The sequence below is a fragment of the Sminthopsis crassicaudata genome, chromosome 5, assembly GCF_048593235.1.
Source record: "Sminthopsis crassicaudata isolate SCR6 chromosome 5, ASM4859323v1, whole genome shotgun sequence".
Taxonomy (NCBI): domain Eukaryota; kingdom Metazoa; phylum Chordata; class Mammalia; order Dasyuromorphia; family Dasyuridae; genus Sminthopsis; species Sminthopsis crassicaudata.
In genome coordinates, this window is record NC_133621.1 from 187,998,917 (window position 1) to 188,017,690 (window position 18,774).

Sequence of the window (18,774 nt, forward strand, 5' to 3'; positions counted from 1 at the left end):
CCCTTCACTGCAGCTACTCTAGAAAATTGTATCCGGATCTGACTCTGACAAGGAGCCTTCACTTGCCAGTCTTGTTTCACTCAGAATTGCTATTTGGATAAAATATCTGCTGAGTTATCTCATAACAAGAGTTCTTTGCCTGACAGATTTCCTGGATTTTATGTTGTACTTAAATGTGCACAGATTCCATACCTGTAATGATAGGATTTTGAGATAAATTAAAAAATGGTAAAATGGCATGGATGATGTCTTTAGATTTGTGCATAAATTAGATTTAAGTGAAGCAGAGTTGTGTGAAGTGATTGACCTCATTCTTTCTTCCAGAGTCATCAAAATACATTGACAACAGAAAGTTAAGATTATTGGTGATGATTTAGTCTGCAGTGGGTGATCTTGGTGTTTTTGATGTCTAACCAAGATCTTAGCATTCCAGCTTCATGGCAGTTTGGAAGGAATTGTTCTCATTCACCTATTCCACCAAGGGATGTCTTCATATCTTGGATACCCCCTGACTCATTGAAGGGTTTGAGACAACTCAGTTACCCTCAATCTGGTTTAGCCTGTGTGCTGAAACATTTACCAGGGTATGGCCACTGTGCTAGAGCTTCTTGGAGCCACAGGGATAGCTGTGTGAACCAGGTGGATACTAATGGTGGAAAGCAGCCCTGAAAAGGGCTCAGTAATCCTCACATCTATGGTACTAGTCTTCTCTAAGCACACTGTACAACCCAAATGGAATACAGTAGGGGCTATATAAATGCTAGCTATCATTATCATCAGATGGTTCTGCACCAGGCTTTCTGATTAAAACCTTTTCCTCAGTGCCTACAGTCCCTGGCTTTCTTCCTATGCCATCTTAGGCTTTAAAAAATGGTCCACTGTAATTCCTTCTTGGATTTCTTCAACACCACCTAGTATGATGCTTTGCTTTGGTTTTGTTGGGAGAGAATTAGACTGTACTATTTCCTCCCACTCTGCTGTCTTTGTCAGAATTTGCCTTTATCTTTTGATGGAAATTATAATGATGATGATGGATTATCTTTTTTATGATTTCAGGATCTGTTAGTGTATGTTTAGTAGGTTTTTGTGTTTTGGGCATTCTCTTGTAGTAGAAGTAACTCTCCTACTCCTGATAGCTATTTTGTACATTGATTATCTTTTCCTGAGAATAGAAACTATTGATACCTTTTGGGGATACCTTAGATATGTTCCATTTTTATTTTGTTTTCAGAGATTTTTCTCCCATTATAGAGTTCTGGAGTAAGGAATAATGATCCAGAGAGTTTGGGAAAAGCTTAGCTCTCACTGTAGAATCAGATTGCCCCAGGAATGAATCTCAGATCTACATAAATCCAGATTAGAGATGATGACATTTCCCATTGATGTAACTAACGGCAGCCAGGGTCAATTGTGATCATTGTAGTTTAGTTCTTTAATAGTTTTTTTTTTTTTCTAGAAGACCTTTATTTCAGGAGGCAATTTTTTGGTAGAGCAATTTCTCAACACAATTTCTTTAATTACAATGTTATATCAACTGCTGGAACCAATGAATTGAGAAAGAAGCATCTTTTGAAAGAAGGTCCATAATTCAAATAGTTGTAACTTAAAAGCAATAGAGAAAATTAGGATCCCCCAACTTATTTAATGACATATGTTCCATATGTAAATCATTATAATTTATATAAGTGTTTACAGTGGAATTAATTCTCATGAAGCAAGTGCTGACTCAGTAGAAAGATGCAGGACTTGGAGTCTGAAAGACCTGAGTTAAAATCCAACTGTATACAGGTACTGATGATGTGACCTTGAAAAAGTCAATTAACCTTTTGCCTCAGCTTCTTCAACTCTGGATGGAATTGGATAATAGCAGCACCTATCTTTTGGTTTTGTTATGAGGATCAAATGAGATATTTATAAAATGCTTAGCACAGTGTCTGGCAAATAATGAGTGATATGTAATAACTTGTTCCTTTCCCTTCTATCTTGTTCTTTTATGCTAGAAGAAGTCTTGGCCCAGGTTCCTGCTGAAATGTGGCAAGTACATAGGTACCATTCAAACCTGGAGGTAAAGAAAAAAACAGTATATTTTCATTCTGCTGAAAAGAATGAGTACAACAGCAACAAGAAGATTAGACGATGGTCAGTTCTGATGATGTGACTCTTTTCAACAATGAGATGATTCAGGCTAATTCCAATGTCTCATGGTGGAGAGAGCCAGCTGCACCCAGGGACTATAGTGTTGGTGGGGAGGGACTGAGTGTGGTCACAACACAGTTTTTTCACTCTTTTTTGTTGTTTCCTTGCATTTTGTTTTCTTTCTCATTTTTTTCTTTTTTGATATGATTTTTCTTGTACAGCATGGTAAATTATGGAAATTGTGCAGAAAAATCTCTCATTTAACCTATACTGAATTACTTGCCATCTAGGAGAGGGGTCGGGGGAAGGAAGGGGGAAAAATTTGGAACACAAGGGTTTTGCAAGGGTAGATGTTGAAAACTATCTATGCCCATATTTTGAAAAAAAAAAAAAATAAGTACAGGTGAAAGGGGGAAAGGCTCTAACTTTTCTGACATATCTAGACATTCCTTCTGATAGGGGAGGAAGAGCTCTGGAAAATATAGTTATAGGTTCTCTTTTTTCTTTCTCTTGACTGGAATGTTTTCTGCATGACTCAAAGCTTCTAATCAATCACAAGCATCTGAATGAGGCCTGTGTTCACCTGGCAACCCATCTTGCTTTAAATAAAGTAAAAAGTAAAGTGCTAAAGTGAAAGTAAAAAGAAATTCTGAGCTAGGGTTTTGGTAAATATCCTTTCTTTTAGTATCTAACTGAATTGAACCATGGGAAAGAAAACTATTTATTATGGGCTGGGCTTGATTCTTATTCCCCTCCTTTTCCTACAAACCACCTGATTTCCTCAAAACCACATGCAGATGCATTTTGCTACACCCACTTTGGCTAGGAAGAGAGGATTGCACAACAATAAAATTTCCCCTTAAAAAAAAAATTTATCCTGCATGCAGACCTCAATAGGGGAACTGGGGCCAAAGATAAAGTGGGCAGTGCCTATTCCAAAAGCAGAGGGAGCTCTAAGATCAAGACTGAATCCTCTTCTTCCTGTTTTATGGTCTTCCAGCCCCTCCTTATGTAGTTAAGGGAATTTGAGAAATAGACACATAGAGGGGGAATGGTAGAGACAAGACACAGAAGGGCAGAGAGGCTGGCTGAGAGGCAAGGGGAGTGCTAAATTCCCTGATAGCCCTCTGTACTTGTCTGTACGTACCTCCCAGGATGCCTACTTGCAGAAATAAGGGAAATTGATCCACTCTTCCCCATCAGCTCCAGAAGGTAAAAACCTTAAAAGCAAGTGGTATGAACTCTAATATGGAGAATACCTTCAATATGATGGTTTTGGTCTTTAGGCAAAGAAGAGAGAAAGGAGTTTCATCTCCTTTCTTAACCTGGGGCCATTTTTCTTGGGCCAACTTCACCCTCATTCCATCCTCCAGCAACCCTTGCTAAAAAGCTAATATGTACTTTAAACAAACTATGGGAAGATTATTACTTTAAGATAGAAGGAAACTATTAAAGAAATGAGAGAGAACCTGCTCTCAATCCTTTTCCTCCAGTTTCTTTTGATTAATTTGCCATTTTTCTTCCCCTATCTACCTTTCCAGCTCTGTTTCCATCTGAGATATAGGGAACAAGATTTTTTGGTTTTGTTTGTTTTATATTATTTGGAGTAAATCTTAAGGTGTATTTTATTTTGGTCCTGAAGGAATCAACCTTTCTTCTCTACCATTAGAATTCAATAATCAAATATAGTGAAGAGAAATGTAAGAAAGTGAATCAAAGATTCAAAAGCCCAGGGAGAATGTATTCCTGATGCTTTGTGATAAAGGGACTTGTGTGTGTGTGTGTGTGTGTGTGTGTGTGTGTGTGTGTGGCTTGGATAGAGAGATATTGGGTGCTGTGAGGGCATAAAGAAAGAGGAATGTCATAAAATTTAAGTCAAAGTAACAGAAAAGCTGAATAATGAGAAAAGCCAAATTGATTAACATGTTGCTTAGGAGAGAGCAATCTTAATCTTAGTATTCAATGTGTGAGACAAGAGAAACAAAAGGCAATGGAAGGACAAAGTCTAGAAACTTAAAGGCTGGAAAAATGTGAAAGATGGGTAAAGTTGGATGGTACTGCTTGGTAGAACCTGAGTGTTGGTATGAAAGTGTCATTGAACTCCAGGTGACTCTCACTCCCAAAGCAGGTTTGCTCAGACAAATCCGGTGAAACCTCTCCCTTCTCTGAACTCCAAAGTCCAGAGGTAGAGAAGAGAGAGCCAGAGGTAAAGATGTCCAGCTTCTCAGGATCTATCAAATCCACAAGCATATGGTGAGTGGTCAAGAAACCTGAGGGATATTTTTCCCTCTATTTGTGTTCTTTCTATCTCCTCTGGGAATTTGTCCCACTGATCATTTTCTCTCACATTCTGCCTTTCTCCCTTCTTTTCTTCTCATTCTTTCCTCTTCCCCTTTCTTTTCTTCTCTCTCCCTCTCTTCATTTCCCCACATCTCTTTAGTTTTTCTATATTTTCTTCTTCCCAGGGGCCTATGAAAATTCCCAAGATTCCTCTAACAGTTCAGTTCAATAAGCATGTATTACAAACACTATATGCTAGCATTATTCCCTACATTCAAGGAGTTTGTTTTTTACAGATTTTTTTTTTTTTAACTGTAGTAAAAAAAAAAAATCCTGGATTTGGAGTAAAAATACAGGTTTAAATTCCTGGCCTATGGTGACTACTTATATGACTTTGGTCAAGTTAATTAACTTCTCTGGGCCTCAGTTTCCTCATCTATAAAATATGAAGAGCCAGTTCTCAATCCATGATCCTATGATCTGAAAAGGCAGTGTCAGTAGCTAGCCCTAGTCCTATTGTAGATAGTTGCCCATTCACCATCCTCTGCTTCCCAGAATGTAGCTTCCTTCTCTGTCCACACTACTATATAAGTGCTGTTTTCCCAATCAGAGGTAAGCTCCTTTAAGGTGGGAACTTCTGTATTTGCATCCCTGGCATTTGCCATGGGGCAGCTAGGTAGTACAATGGATAGAGGGCTAGACCTGGAATCAGGAAAGTTCCTCTTTGTGGATTTAAATCCAGCCTCAGACACTTATTAACTGTGTGATCCTGAGCAAGCAGGGTTAAATACCCTGTCTCAATTCCTCATCTATAAAATGAGTAGAGAAGGAAATGGCAAACCATTCCATTATCTCTGTTAAGAAAACCCCAAATAGTGTCACAAAGCATCAGACATAACTGAAAATAACTGAACAACAAATACTACAATGCAATGCTTAATAGATACATTTCATTTGTTGTGTAAGAAGAATTATCTTTGTGACTTTTTTTTTTTTTTTGAAGAGTGACTTAATTGATCTAAGGGATTCCTGGTAAGAAAACTCTACTGATGCTGAATGGTGTCTGTTGAAATTTATAATTTTAAAGGAGTAGCTAGGTGGTGCAGTAGATAGGGCTCATCCCTAGAGTCACAAGGACCTGAGTTACCCACCGTGCCCCAAAAGAAAAGGAAATTTATAATCTTAGAGAGTTTCCTGGGGACACTGAGTGGTTCAGTAACTTATTCAGGGTCATATAGTCTGTATATATCAGAAACAGGATTGACCTGATTTCATGGCAACTCCTAGGTTGTCCCTCTATTCAGTATGCCACATTAATTTCAGGTAACCTTATCTTTCAAAAATATGTCATGTACCTTGATGGTTGTATATGCCTTCTCATCACCACAGCCTTCCTTCTCTCAAATAATCATATATCTTACTTGGGTTTCGATCTAGGATCATAGGATCACCATATTATAAATATATAGCTGTAAGACACTGCAGTGGCCATTTAGTTCATCCCTCTCATCTTATGTTATGTGGGTCCATGTTATACTTTTCCAATAGAGTGTAAGGTCTTGGAGGGCAAAGACTGTTATTTTTTTTACTTACATTTTCATTTCCTTCCTAATAATGATCACTTAAATGTTTGTTGAATTAAATATAAGGTCTGAATTTTACTTTTTTTCATCCGCTTGAGAGAGCCTGATCTTGCCATAAGTCAATAGAAATGCTTAGAGATTTGACATCTAAGGAGTCTTGAGTGTTAACTATTTTTTCTGACCTTTTCTTCTTTCTATCATGATGCTAGCTATCCTTATCTTTTTCCTATTCTCTGTGATATCACTTGCTTCCTAGTTATTCTCAAGATAAAATTCACCCCATGGCACATAGGTCATCTCTCTGTGTCTTTTTTCTAGGTGTATTGTCTTGTTTGCAGTCCTGGCATGGGCGGAGGAGACCTCCATGTATGGGGAAATTTTGTCCCCTAACTATCCCCAGGCATACCCCAACAATGCACATAAAACCTGGAAGATCACAGTTCCTGATGGGTATGGCATCCGTCTCTATTTCACTCATCTGGACATGGAGTTATCAGCCAACTGCGAGTATGATTTTGTGAAGGTATTGTATAAGTACAGATGGACCTGAGACTAAGGGCTTGGAGCAGGGAAGTAGAGGGAGAGATTGGAAAATATAGGAACAATGTGGGGAAGGAAATCTGGTTCTTCTTCCTTCTCTGTCAAGGTCCAGCCTAGCTCCTCTGAAGAATTCAGAATAAGTCCTTGCCCCACGTTGGGCGCCAAAATGTAATGTCCTGTCGCCTCTCAATTGTAATCCTTCTTTGGGAGGAGGTTTCTTTTCTGTATAATCTTTTTCTCTGTGAGCAGGTTTCTTGGGAGGCTTCTGGAGCCTTTCCCTCCAAAAGTGTGGGATGGCTGGACTTGCGAATCCACGGGACGTCTTCTCTTTGACTCAATCCAGAATGCCGTCCAAACTCAATGTCCCAGTCTAGACTGCTCTTCAGACTCAATGTTGCCTTCTTTTATCCTCAAAGAGAATGGGCTTGTTAAGAACTCCTACAGCCAAAGAACTTAGTCCTTTTAAAGGTGTAAACTCCTTTAAATATGTAAACTCCTTTTCAGAAGTCTAAGGTGTAAACTCCTTTTAAAGGTTTGAACTAAAGGTGTGAATTCTGAGCTAGAGAATTGTTTAGACAACCTGAGTTATCACCTTGTAATCCTAACACTTCTCCTTATTCCAAGGCCTTATATCAGAATATTTCCTAGTCTTTGATTCCCTACTTCTGTATCTGTTTCAAATCCTCTTCATAGATCATGTCCGGAGACCATGTGGAAGGAGTACTGTGTGGGCAGAAGAGTAGTAAGAACCCCAGTTCTCCAATAGTGAAGGAGTACTATGTACCATATAGGAGTCTGGACGTGATCTTTGAATCAGACTTCTCGAATGAAGAGCGCTTCACAGGATTTGCTGCTTATTATGTTGCCATAGGTATGGCCAAATATCTTCCCATTAATGTCTTTTTGGAATGTTCCAACTTTAATGTCTGAATTAGGAAGGAATTAATAACAAGTTTATGAATTAGGATTCTATTCCTAATTTTTATGAAAGAAAATCGTTAGTGCCATTTCCATTACTCCCATTGGTATGTGAAAGTTTTGACTTAGTTTGAGTTTCTGCTGTGAGACACAAGTTTGACATGTACTTGGAAAATTCTAATATGTTTTCATATAAGGTACTTGCCATTGAGACATTTAAAATTTTTGTTAAAAAATAAGTTATTATTTTATCATACCAATAAATTTGCTACACATGCTTTTCTACTACAGACTTTAACAGGGTATCTGATTTTTAGGATATCATTTTTAGTGTTAGATGTTTCTTTCTGAAAGATATTTTGAAATCTAAAGGTCCCAGACATTGTAAACTTATTCATCCTGTGCTGTATAAGTTCTTATCCCTGAAAAACTTAGTAATATGAATTAAGACAGTAATAGTATGCAGAGTGTGGAGCCCATGATATCAAAGAGCATGCAGAGTAGTTTTACTAAAGCTCAAAAGCAATATCCCTTCCTGCTCTGCAGGGTCTAATTTTAGTTAAACTTTATTCTCTTATATACATCTCCATTTCCAACTTAACATCCTCTCTTCCTATTTTCAGATATAAATGAGTGCACAGACTTTAACGATATCCCTTGTAGCCATTTCTGCAACAACTTCATTGGTGGTTACTTTTGCTCCTGCCCTCCGGAGTACTTCCTCCATGATGACATGAAAAATTGTGGAGGTGAGCCATTCATCCATCTATCCATTCATTCGACAATGGTAATCACCTGAGGTGCAGGAAGCATGAGTGGGGAAATTTGTTTATACCACCAGTTTAACCCTTATAGTTATCCTTGATTTTTATGAATACATATTCTATTTTCTAGGAATATATATCCTAGAAAGTGTGTTAGAATATAGATATTTTAATTTCTCCGCCCCTATAGGGAAGAAATGCCCCAGAGTAAACAAGGTCAAGGGAGAAAGTTAAACTATTAACTAAGGGAAAACATTCAAACATGGGGTGGTTCAAGTTCTAGAAAGAGTCTACTTTTATCATAGGCAGATTATAGGGACCTCATTATGGTTTGGCATCTTTAATGAGAATTGTGACTCTGATGATGTACCATCAGGAAATTAATGGATATAGATCCTAATTAAGGTCATGGATTTGTTTTGAATGAAAGATGATTAACTTATAAGAGTAAGATGAATAGCTGACAAGATTTTTTTTCATTCTGCTGATTTTCTCTTTTCTTCCTGTTTTCTTTTGAAGTGAATTGCAGTGGGAATATGTTTACTGATCTAACTGGGGAGATTACCAGTCCTAACTATCCCAGTTTATATCCTGAGAACTCTCGCTGTGACTACAGGGTCTTTTTGGAGAAAGGCTTTCAAGTGGTGGTGACTATTAAGAGAGAAGATTTTGATGTAGAAGCAGGTGATTCAGAAGGAGATTGTCCGGACAGCCTGCTTGTGCGTGGTGGATAGTTACCTTTGTTTCCCTTTCATGCATGTTTTTCCCTCAAAAAGAGATCTTTCCCTCCTTTAGTTCCTTTTCTTGCATTTTTTTTTCCTTTCATTTTCCTCTTGTCCATTGTAGCAAATATATTTCCCACTTGAAAAACATTCAGGTCAATTATATGTTCTCCTCAGGACTTTGGAGAGTATCCTGAAGGGATGTGGGTAATCACTTCTCTACTGTCATTGCCTCAATCTCTCACCAGTTATGCCCTTCCCCAATTCTTAAGTGTCCATCAGTATAACCCTAGTTCCTCTTATCTACTTAATATCAATCAACTTTTGAAAGGAACATTCATTTAAAAGACAAAAGTAAAAATAAGCATATTGCCTTAATACAGCAAGAGCATATTCTCTTCCATACTACCTTGATCTCTAGCGAGAGTGGATTCACATAGCATATTTCTCATCAAATTTCCACCCAGAGGAGGCACTGCTGCTGGATTAGTCTTTATCTTAGCGATGGCTAAGTTAGGTCTTAAAGGTCACTCTTGAAGGTCACATTTTGCTCCATGGAGCGTTGATACAAGATTTACTATAAAATCAGAATGCCAGAATGCTCAGGTGCTCCCTTTGATGACCTTATAGAGTGGAGTTTTCCATTTCCTCATCTAAAACAGAAAAGCACAAATGTTAAAGCAAAAGATTAAGGCCCATGATATGGAACCATATCTAAGCCTGGTTTTGGAGGGAGGTCCAAAGCCTCACTCCTCACAGCAATTTCTCTCACTGGACAGTCAGCAAAGGAGTCAAAGCAATGAAAACAGGTAATACAAAGTAATTCAAGAAAAAAAGAAAAATCTCTGTTTTTTAAGACTTTTTGGAGAATCTCCAAAATTCTAGCTTTCTAATTGAAAAACCAAGCAGATATTTATTAGGTGCTATTTTGTGCCAGGCACTGTGCTAAGCCCTAAGTCTACAAAAATAGACAAAAGACAATCAAAAAGTCTTCTCCTAACCATGTGTTAGCAGAAATTAGTTATAGAAAGTTTACACATGTGAAAGTGTTTACAAGAGACTTCCATTAAAAGTCACCATAAGTCTCCAGGAGCAGTCTCCCTAGCCTTTTCTGCCTGGGGAATCGCATAGACTTTGTTATACTATGTTTAATCTTTTTGTGCCTTATTCTTTGCCACTTTCCATTCTTTCCTTTCTGTCTCTTTCCTGACTTATTCTCACTTTTTTTTTCTCCTAGTTCACTGCAGGAGGCCAGCAGTTTGGGCCTTACTGTGGTAATGGATTCCCTGGGCAGCAAATAATTGAAACCAAGGACAATGTTCTTGATGTCATCTTCCAAACTGATGAAACAGGGCAAAAAAAGGGCTGGAAACTTCGTTACTATGGAGATCGTAAGTAGCCGTGCAAGCTATAGATGTTTGCATCCAGGTAACATTTCTATGCCAGATATCTGAAGAAATAGATATGTAGATATATAAATTTACATTTTCAGAGAGAAATGTATAGACACATTATTACACTGGATGCTAAAAGGACGGGTTGAGGAATGACTTTCCAAAAAATACAGTATTTCTTTTATTGATTCAAAAATTGTTTAATTCCCATGAGACTTCTAAACTCCTAAAGTGATTCTGTAAATGCCTCAGCTTCCAGGAGTTCTCCTACTCAGCTAACCCAACCTGTAAGCTCAGACCTTTTGTTTGTATTTTGGATGAGTGATCTTGGGAAACTAAATCAAGATGTTTAGATGGAGAATAATGCTAGATTCTATTACATATCAGTGATCAGAAAAAGAGAACGGTGAGTACATGAGACAAAATGGATGATGAAAGAATATAATAGTAAAATTATATAGAAAAACATAAAAACTGGAAATATGTTTAATAGTTGAATAAATTAAAGCAGGAAGTCAGGCACATAATATTTATGAAATAGAATTGAACTGTGGAATTTGATTTTCTTATTAGCTAAGATGGTAGAAAGATGGATTGCATGGATTGGATTCACAAAATTATGTTTGGCTGTTAGATAGATGATAAGGTCATACTGAGAAGTCATATAGAGGCAAAAGACTAGGTCCCTGTCCTACCCTGTGTGTAATCACTTAACCTCTATGGCCCTTTGTGTCATCATCTGTAACACAGGAAATATAATAAGACACCACCCTTGGAGATAATAAATTGTGAAAAAACTCATAGTTTTTGGACTATGTTGTGGATTCCCTTTAATTGCTATAGAAGTATGTTTTTATTAATCAAGTTAAGAGACTAGAGAAATATGTCATTTTAAAGACAGGTGATTGTCAGACTTTTTGTTCATTGATGTTTTCTTTCTGTTGCTGCCATTTTCTTTCTAAAGCAATGCCATGTCCTAAAGAATTTACAGCCAACTCTATTCAGGATCCCGTAAAGGCCAAATATGTGTATCAGGATACTGTGAAGATAACTTGTCTGGAAGGGTTTGAAGTAGTGGAGGTAAGTTACTATCAGGGGACTGTTTTTTGTCCCCCTCCCTCCATTCAAGGTAATCACTAAGTTTCTAAGTGTTTAGCCTACATGGATATTTCTAAAGAAGGCATGGTTTTTACAAGGACAGCCCAAGCATGCTTTCTCTGAGTATTTAATCCCCTCCTGGGAGAGATTGAGTCATGTTACTCTCCCCATCCCAACTTCTGCTGCTTCTTTTTTGGTCATCCTGATTCCAGGGCTAGTATTTTATCCACTGTACCGTCTAACTTCCCCTGCTTCTTTTTTGGCATCCAGTTCAGTGACTTTGAGTGGAAATCAATTGTGAAGCTACAGATCTGTGCTGCTTTGGGTCTCTCCTTGTTAAAATTGGTGAGGAGTCCTCATTAAACACTAGGATAGGACTCCCTCTTGTACTCTGACTTCCCCACATCCTTCCTAGTTAATGATAATTCTTGTTTTTCTTTAGGGAAGAGTCAGCGCAACATCCTTCTATTCAACTTGTCAAAGTAATGGGCAGTGGAGTAATTCCAACCTAAAATGCAAACGTAGGTAATGGAGCGGAATATTCTCCAAAATGTGTTTGAGGTATATATTGAGGATATTCAGAAAATAAAAGGAGATGGATTGGGTCTTAGGTTTCTAAACACAGAGATTTTATTGAGCCCTAGGCCAGGTGAAACACAGAAGGACAATGGGATTGTAATGTGTATCTTTTTTAGCATCTCAGAATATCACCAGTGAGAGAGAGAAAAATAGACGTCCAATGGGATAATGGCGGTTTGTGCTGCAAGGTTTTACTCTTCATTGAGGTTAGCATAAAGAAAACCAGGTAGGGATAACCACAAGGAGAATAGAAAAGGCTCATCTCAGAGATATCTGAAAACCTCAGAGGCAGTGGAATCAATGGGATAAAAGGTTAGAGTTGATGTCATAATTATTGCCGGGTAAGAGTGGCTGCCTTGATGACCCCTGTCCTGATTTTCCCTTGTAGCGGTGGACTGTGGCATCCCAGAATCCATTAAAAATGGGAAAACAGACAATACAGAAAATACCTTGTTTGGAGCTGTGACTCAGTATACCTGCAATGAGCCATATTATTACATGAAGACTGAAGGGACTGGTATGTTTTTTCTTTGGGGGAGAGATAATGAAAATGAAGACATTAAAAGGTAGTTTTTTCCCTTGTAATTGAAAGGGCAAAGGGAACATACAGGGGTATAGTAGGTGTGAGGTATTAGTCCGTATTCCAGAAGACGTGGATTCAAACCAAACCTTAGACCAGGGGAGAGGAACCTTTTTTTCTGCCAAGGGTCATTTGAATATTTATAACATCATTTGCAGGCCATACATATTACCAACTGAAAGAACTCAAGCAGTGGAAGATTGTTGTCATCTTGGCAGGGCCAGACCAAATGATTTCATGGTCCAGGCCAGATGTTCCTCACCCCTGCCTTAGATATTAGCTCTATGACACAGGAGAAGCTCCTTAATTTATCTCTGCCTCAGTTTTTTTATCTGTAAAATGAGGGGGTTGGACTTGATAAACTCAGCAGTTTCTTCCAGCTACAAATCTATGATCTTCCAATCTTATGATTTCTTGACTATGTTGCTTTTATCTTCATTGAATTAATATACAATTCTCATATAGGAACAATCAGGTGGTAAAGTCAAAATAGATATTTATTAAGTAACTACTATATGCCAGGCTCTTTGCTAAGCACTGGGGGTATAAAAAGAAACAAAAATGAATTATACATATTTAACCTCTGACTACTTGCTGTCTAGGGGAGGGGAGACAAAGGGAGGGAGAAAAATTTGAAACACAAAGTATTACAAAAATGAATGTTGAAAACTATCTTTACATGTATTTGGAAAAATAAAATACTATTGAGTTTTTTTTTAAAAAGAGGCCAAGATGTTGCCTTCCCTCAGGGAGTTTATATAGTAGTCTCATAAGGGAAACAACATGTAAATAACTTTGTACAAACATAGAAATTGGAGGTGATCAACGGAGGAGAGGCATTATTAGCATTAAGGGAGATCAGGAAATGGTTCACCTAGAAGATGAGATCTCAGTTAGGTCTTGAAAGAAATCAGGGAAGCCTTTTTAAAGAGTTTAGATGGGATACTTAGGTGGCACAGTGGATAGAGTCAGGAGGACTTGATTTCCAATCCAGACTCAGACACTTACTGGCTATGTGATCCTGGATAAGTAACAACTCAATCAAAAACAAACAAATAAATAAATAAACAAACAAACAAACAAACAAACAAACAAACAAACAAACAAATAAATAAATAAATAAGGTTAGGTACAAAAGGCCAATGGAGTCCTTTAGATCAATTTAGAGACTTATAAAAGTATAGAATCTTAGAATTCTAAGGGATCTTAAAGTTTTCTAGTCCAGCTTCCTACTTGGAATAGGAATTTGTTTTTATAATAGCCTGATAATATTTATTCATACTCTGAATGAGTCATTTGATCTGAAACTCAGGAATTTATAGACAAATACTCACAACTATAAACTGCCTTTACTCTGACTGAAGAGTCCTTTTTACAAGGACAGTCTGGTTAACAGAGAGTGTAAGGTAACTCAAGATATAGAAATCCTCTGACTAGCTTTTCCTTCTCACATCGAGTATGTTCACAGATGCCATTATAACACAAGTACCTCCCCTTCTTCTTTCCCTTCCTTATGATCCCCACCATGCTGTAGAATACTGACTGGTATATCAGGGAAAAATCTCTGACCACTTTTCTGTCCTAAACCCAGAATCTGTAGAAGATTGAATGTCTAGATCCTTCCCTTGTGAGTCCAGGTGCTAACAGTCTGGTCCTTGTCTTTATAATGGTTGCCCTCAGGAGTCTGGAGCTTCAGTGAGGAGATTCAGTGCTGAAGGGCTCTGCCTTCCTTATTTTGTTTTTGTTTTTGTTTTTTCCTAGTAAATTTATTTATTTTTAATACGTATTGTTTTATGAATCATGTTGGGAGAGAAAACTCAGAGCAATAGGGAAAAACCATGGAAGAGATTAAAAAAAAAGAAGAAGAAACAAAAAAGAAGTGGACATAATATGTGTTGATTTATATTTAGTCTCCTTAGATCTTTTTCTGGACGCAGATGGCATTTTATGTCCAAAGTCTATTGGGATTGTCTTGGATCACTGAACCACTGAGAAGAACCAAGTCTTTAATGATTGATCATCTCACATTCTTTCTGTTACTGTGCACAATGTATTCCTGGTTCTGCTTGTTTCCTTCAGCATCAGTCTGTGTAAATCTTTCTAGACCTTTCTAAAATCAGCTTGTTCACCATTTTTTATAGAACAATAATATTCTATTACCTTCATATCCTACAACTTATTCAGTCATTCCTCAATTGATGGGCATCTATTCATTTTCCAATCCTTTGCTACCACAAAGAGGGCTGCCACAACATTTTTGCACATGTGGGTCCCTTTATCTTTTTTAAGATCTCTTTGGGATATAAGCCCAGTGGAAACATTGCAGGATCAAAGGGTATGCCCAGTTTGATAACTTTTTGGGCATAATTCCAGATTGCTCTCCAGAATGGTTGGATCATTTCACAACTCCACCAACAATGTATCAGTGTCCCAGTTTTCCCACAGCCCTTCCAACATTCATCATTATCTTTTCCTGGCATCTTATCTGCCATCCTTGTTGATTTTAGGGGAATATGGTTGTGCCGCCAATGGGACCTGGATGAACAAGGTGTTAGGCACGGAGCTGCCTCAGTGTGTGCCAGGTAACAGAGGCTGGGTCTGGGGAATAACTGCAGTAAAAGTAAGATGGTGGGTAGAGAGACATTGGAAGGATTGAGCCCTAGTACAGCTACTTGAAGAAGCAATGACTTCTAGAGTCTTTGGAAAAATGAGCCTGTTGAAGCGACAGTCAATTACCTCCTGGGGGGTAAAGCCTAGAAACTTTGGACCACCAAAGTCTGACCCAGTGACAGGTGGCTTCTGGGAACCAGATCAGAATAAATGGGCCTCTGGGAGTTACAGTGGTGCAATGCTATAGAAAGTGTGTTGGATTTGAAATTAGAGAATGGAAGGAAAGATGAGAGAATTAGCATTTATAAAGTACCTACCATAGACCAGGTATTGTACTGAGAGCTTTTAACAAATATCATCTAATCTGATACTCATAAGAATCCTTTAAGGCAGGTGCTGCTATGGTCTCCATTTTACAGTTGACGAATCTGAAGTAAATAGAGGTTAAATGGACTTGGATTCAAATTCTACCCTTGATGTTTAATTACACTCTCTTGAGTGACATTGAACAAGTTCAACTCACTTTTCTGGTCTCAGTTTTCTCACCTGCACAAAGAATGGGTTGGACTACATAGCCTCCATGGTTCTTCTCAGGTCTAAATCTAAGATGTCACCTATTTAAGGTGAGTGTTAGAATCAAAATGAAGATTAGAGTTGGCATAAGTTTGGTAAGACTGTCCACTTTTTTTTGTTATGGACCCCTTTGGCAGTTTGGGAAAACCAAAATTTGTATTTTATTATAAAGTCAAATGGGAAAGCATTTTTAAATGCACAAAATAAAATACCTAGAATTACAAAGGAAATTATTTTATAATACAGTTCTTTTAGAATAGATGTATAATTTTTGTTCCATCCAAGTTTACAGATGGCAAACTAAGGACCTCTGGGTAAAGACAATTTAAATGTAAATTCATAATTACATAATCATATCCTAGATCAAGTGGATAGATTATTTTCCCACAGAAAATCTAGGTACAAACACATATTTTGAGAAGGATGGAGCTGGGCCATAAGTCTTGCTGATGCCTCTTAGATCTTAGCATTACATTTGAGACCTGCTATACTGCCTCCTTATCATAGAAACCTTCTCATAACAAAAAAACTACACAGTTAAGTACAATAAGACAAATTATCCACAATGAATAATGTGTCCTCATTCCACACTTAGAGTCTACTATCCATCTGCCAAGACAAGAAAGACAATATTTCACCATTGCTTAATTCTTCCAATCAGGAAGCATTTTAATTATTGATTAGTGGAGTTATTAATGTTATTATCTGTTAGATGTTACTTGGCTAGTTTACTGCATTTTTTCATGATTCAGAATGAAGGAGAGGCTTGAAATAGCCATCAGAAAATTGTTTCTTATCAGAATAATTCACCCTGACAGTCAAGCTATCTATCCCCAAATTCCAGAACAAATACCCCCTTTCTTTACAATATACTAAATTGCTTTTTTATACAGAAGGAAGGGGGGGGGGGAGTAAAAGACAATGAATCCAACTAGGCTAGGCAGGGAAGAGCTTATAGATGTAAGTCATCAGCTGAAATCAAATGGGGCTCCTGATATAATGAGTAAAAAGTAAAGTCACTATATTTCCAAGCAATCAATAGGAAATGGAGCAACAAGTAGATCTGGTCAGGGAAGAGATAAATCATTTCCTCTCTCTTCATCACATCCCCTAGACTGAGGCATAGTTTTGGAAGAGGAACCAAGCTATAGTCCAGACTAATCAGGAGCTAGCTCCTTCCTCTTTACCCATTGTTAGTGGTGGTAATTCATAGGGTGTCAGTTTATGTGAAATCCAGTCTACTTGAAGAAATGGATAAAATGTAAGTTTTGAAGAGACTTCAGTATAGGCTGGTAATAATATGAGAATGATTGGGCATCAATTTGAGGCCAAATTGTTTTAATAGTCCTCTGCTAACTTATCTTTCTTTGTTCCCTAGTCTGTGGAGTTCCCAGTCATCTCTTTTCAGAAACCCAGAGGATTTTTGGGGGCAACAGAGCAAATATTAGCAGTTTCCCCTGGCAAGTATTCTTTCAGTATCCAAGAGCTGGTGGAGCCCTCATCGACGAACACTGGGTGTTAACTGCTGCCCATGTATTAGAAGGGAACTCCAACCCTATTATGTACATGGGAACCACCAAGGTTGATCGTTCGTCTCTAGAGGAGGCCCAATTGCTCGTTGCTGATGGTGTCTTTATTCATCCCAACTGGAGTCCTGTTGCTAACCTAGAGGCAAGGAAGAATTTTGACAATGACATTGCACTCGTGCGCCTAAAAGACCCAGTAAAGATGGGACCTAATGTTTCTCCCATATGCTTGCCAGACAGTTCACCAGAGTATGACCTCAACTATAGGACCCTGGGAATGATCTCAGGCTGGGGCCAAGCAAACAGACGCTTAAATGTTGTTGAATTGAGATGGGCACGATTACCTGTGGTTCCACTAGGAAAGTGTCAGTCAGTAAAGAGTGACGACGCCACAGTAGATATTAGCACCTATAGTTTTACCAGCAACATGATTTGTGCTGGAGGAGAGAAGGGGAGTGATAGTTGTAAAGGAGACAGTGGTGGGGCCTTTGCTGTACAGGTCCCTAATCAGAAGAACACTAAATTCTATGTGGCTGGCCTGGTGTCCTGGGGACCTAAATGTGGTACTTATGGGATCTACACTAAAGTAAAAAATTATATTTCCTGGATTGAGAAGACTATGCAGGAAAATAGGATCTCTGATCAGGATTAATCTATTCTTATATCACCCAGCTCTCTGGATTGCCATCCTTCCCCTGTGTTTCATTGTGACTGTGGGGAGTAAGAATGAAAGAGACAGAAGTGTTTGTGATGAGATGGAGCATATTGTTGGATCTGAAATGTCCAACTAAATGTATTCCTCTGTTGTAATGGCACCTGGTTAGATCACTCTTATCTTTGGAGACCTCTTTCTATTGGTTCATGTCATTCTTTTGACTGCTGTCTAATCCTATCACAATAAGCAACAAACTTGAAAGAACTCTCTTGCCCCTAGTCCTGAATTTTGCCAGTCATTACAGCTCTGATAGTAAATGACTGATGGAGACACTATTCACCTCCCTTGCCCGCCTACTCCTCTATTCACAACTATAGTTAACGAATCATTCTTAAAATCCAGTAATTAGCCACAATAAAGTGTGATTCCGCTCCATTGCAGGTGTCCCTCATTCTTTCACAAGGACTCAGAATCAGGGTCATAGAACCACAGTGGATGTGAAGGAGAGGGGAATGATTGACCAAAAGTCAGGCAGGATCTTGTTTATTCTGACAGGAAATTAATCAGTAATTCAATATTATTTCTTGAGATCACTCTTTATAGAGCATTGTACTATGTGGTATGGTAGAGAGGGAGGGAGGTAAAAGAATATTCCAATATCTCCCTTTCCAAAATTTGATTGAGAAATTAAAGAGTGATTCCAAATCAGAGTTCAGAGTTTCTGTGTTAAAATGTGAATCTGGGCTTTAGAAAATATTTTGAATGTTTCATTGGAAATCCCTGGGAACATAACATTCATTAACAACGGGTTGAATA

General features: G+C 38.1%; 1 protein-coding gene across 2 annotated transcripts; it reads left to right on the top strand.

Annotated features, from left to right (window-relative positions):
• Nucleotides 1–3,068: 3,068 nt before the first annotated feature.
• Nucleotides 3,069–18,393, top strand: C1S (complement C1s). Of its 2 annotated transcripts, none has more exons than XM_074269098.1 (12): nt 3,069–3,348; nt 4,262–4,389; nt 6,318–6,522; nt 7,233–7,410; nt 8,081–8,206; nt 8,741–8,940; nt 10,181–10,334; nt 11,302–11,417; nt 11,878–11,956; nt 12,403–12,531; nt 15,102–15,176; nt 17,156–18,393. In XM_074269098.1, exons 2-12 carry the CDS (start codon nt 4,349–4,351, stop codon nt 17,953–17,955), a joined length of 2,103 nt encoding a protein of 700 aa, XP_074125199.1. In that variant the 5' UTR covers nt 3,069–3,348; nt 4,262–4,348; the 3' UTR covers nt 17,956–18,393. The 2 variants fall into 2 exon arrangements, with proteins under 2 accessions (XP_074125199.1, XP_074125200.1); XM_074269099.1 differs by having other exon boundaries at nt 3,071–3,348; nt 4,265–4,389.
• Nucleotides 18,394–18,774: the final 381 nt, after the last annotated feature.

Bases quoted from the DNA above. Each gene is read 5' to 3' on its own strand.
- C1S (XM_074269098.1), top strand. From the start codon at position 4,349: ATGTCCAGCTTCTCAGGATCTATCAAATCCACAAGCATATG. The intron at 8,207-8,740 runs GTGAGCCATTCA...TTTCTTTTGAAG, and splicing joins TGACATGAAAAATTGTGGAG to TGAATTGCAGTGGGAATATG. The intron at 11,957-12,402 runs GTAGGTAATGGA...TTTCCCTTGTAG, and splicing joins TTCCAACCTAAAATGCAAAC to CGGTGGACTGTGGCATCCCA.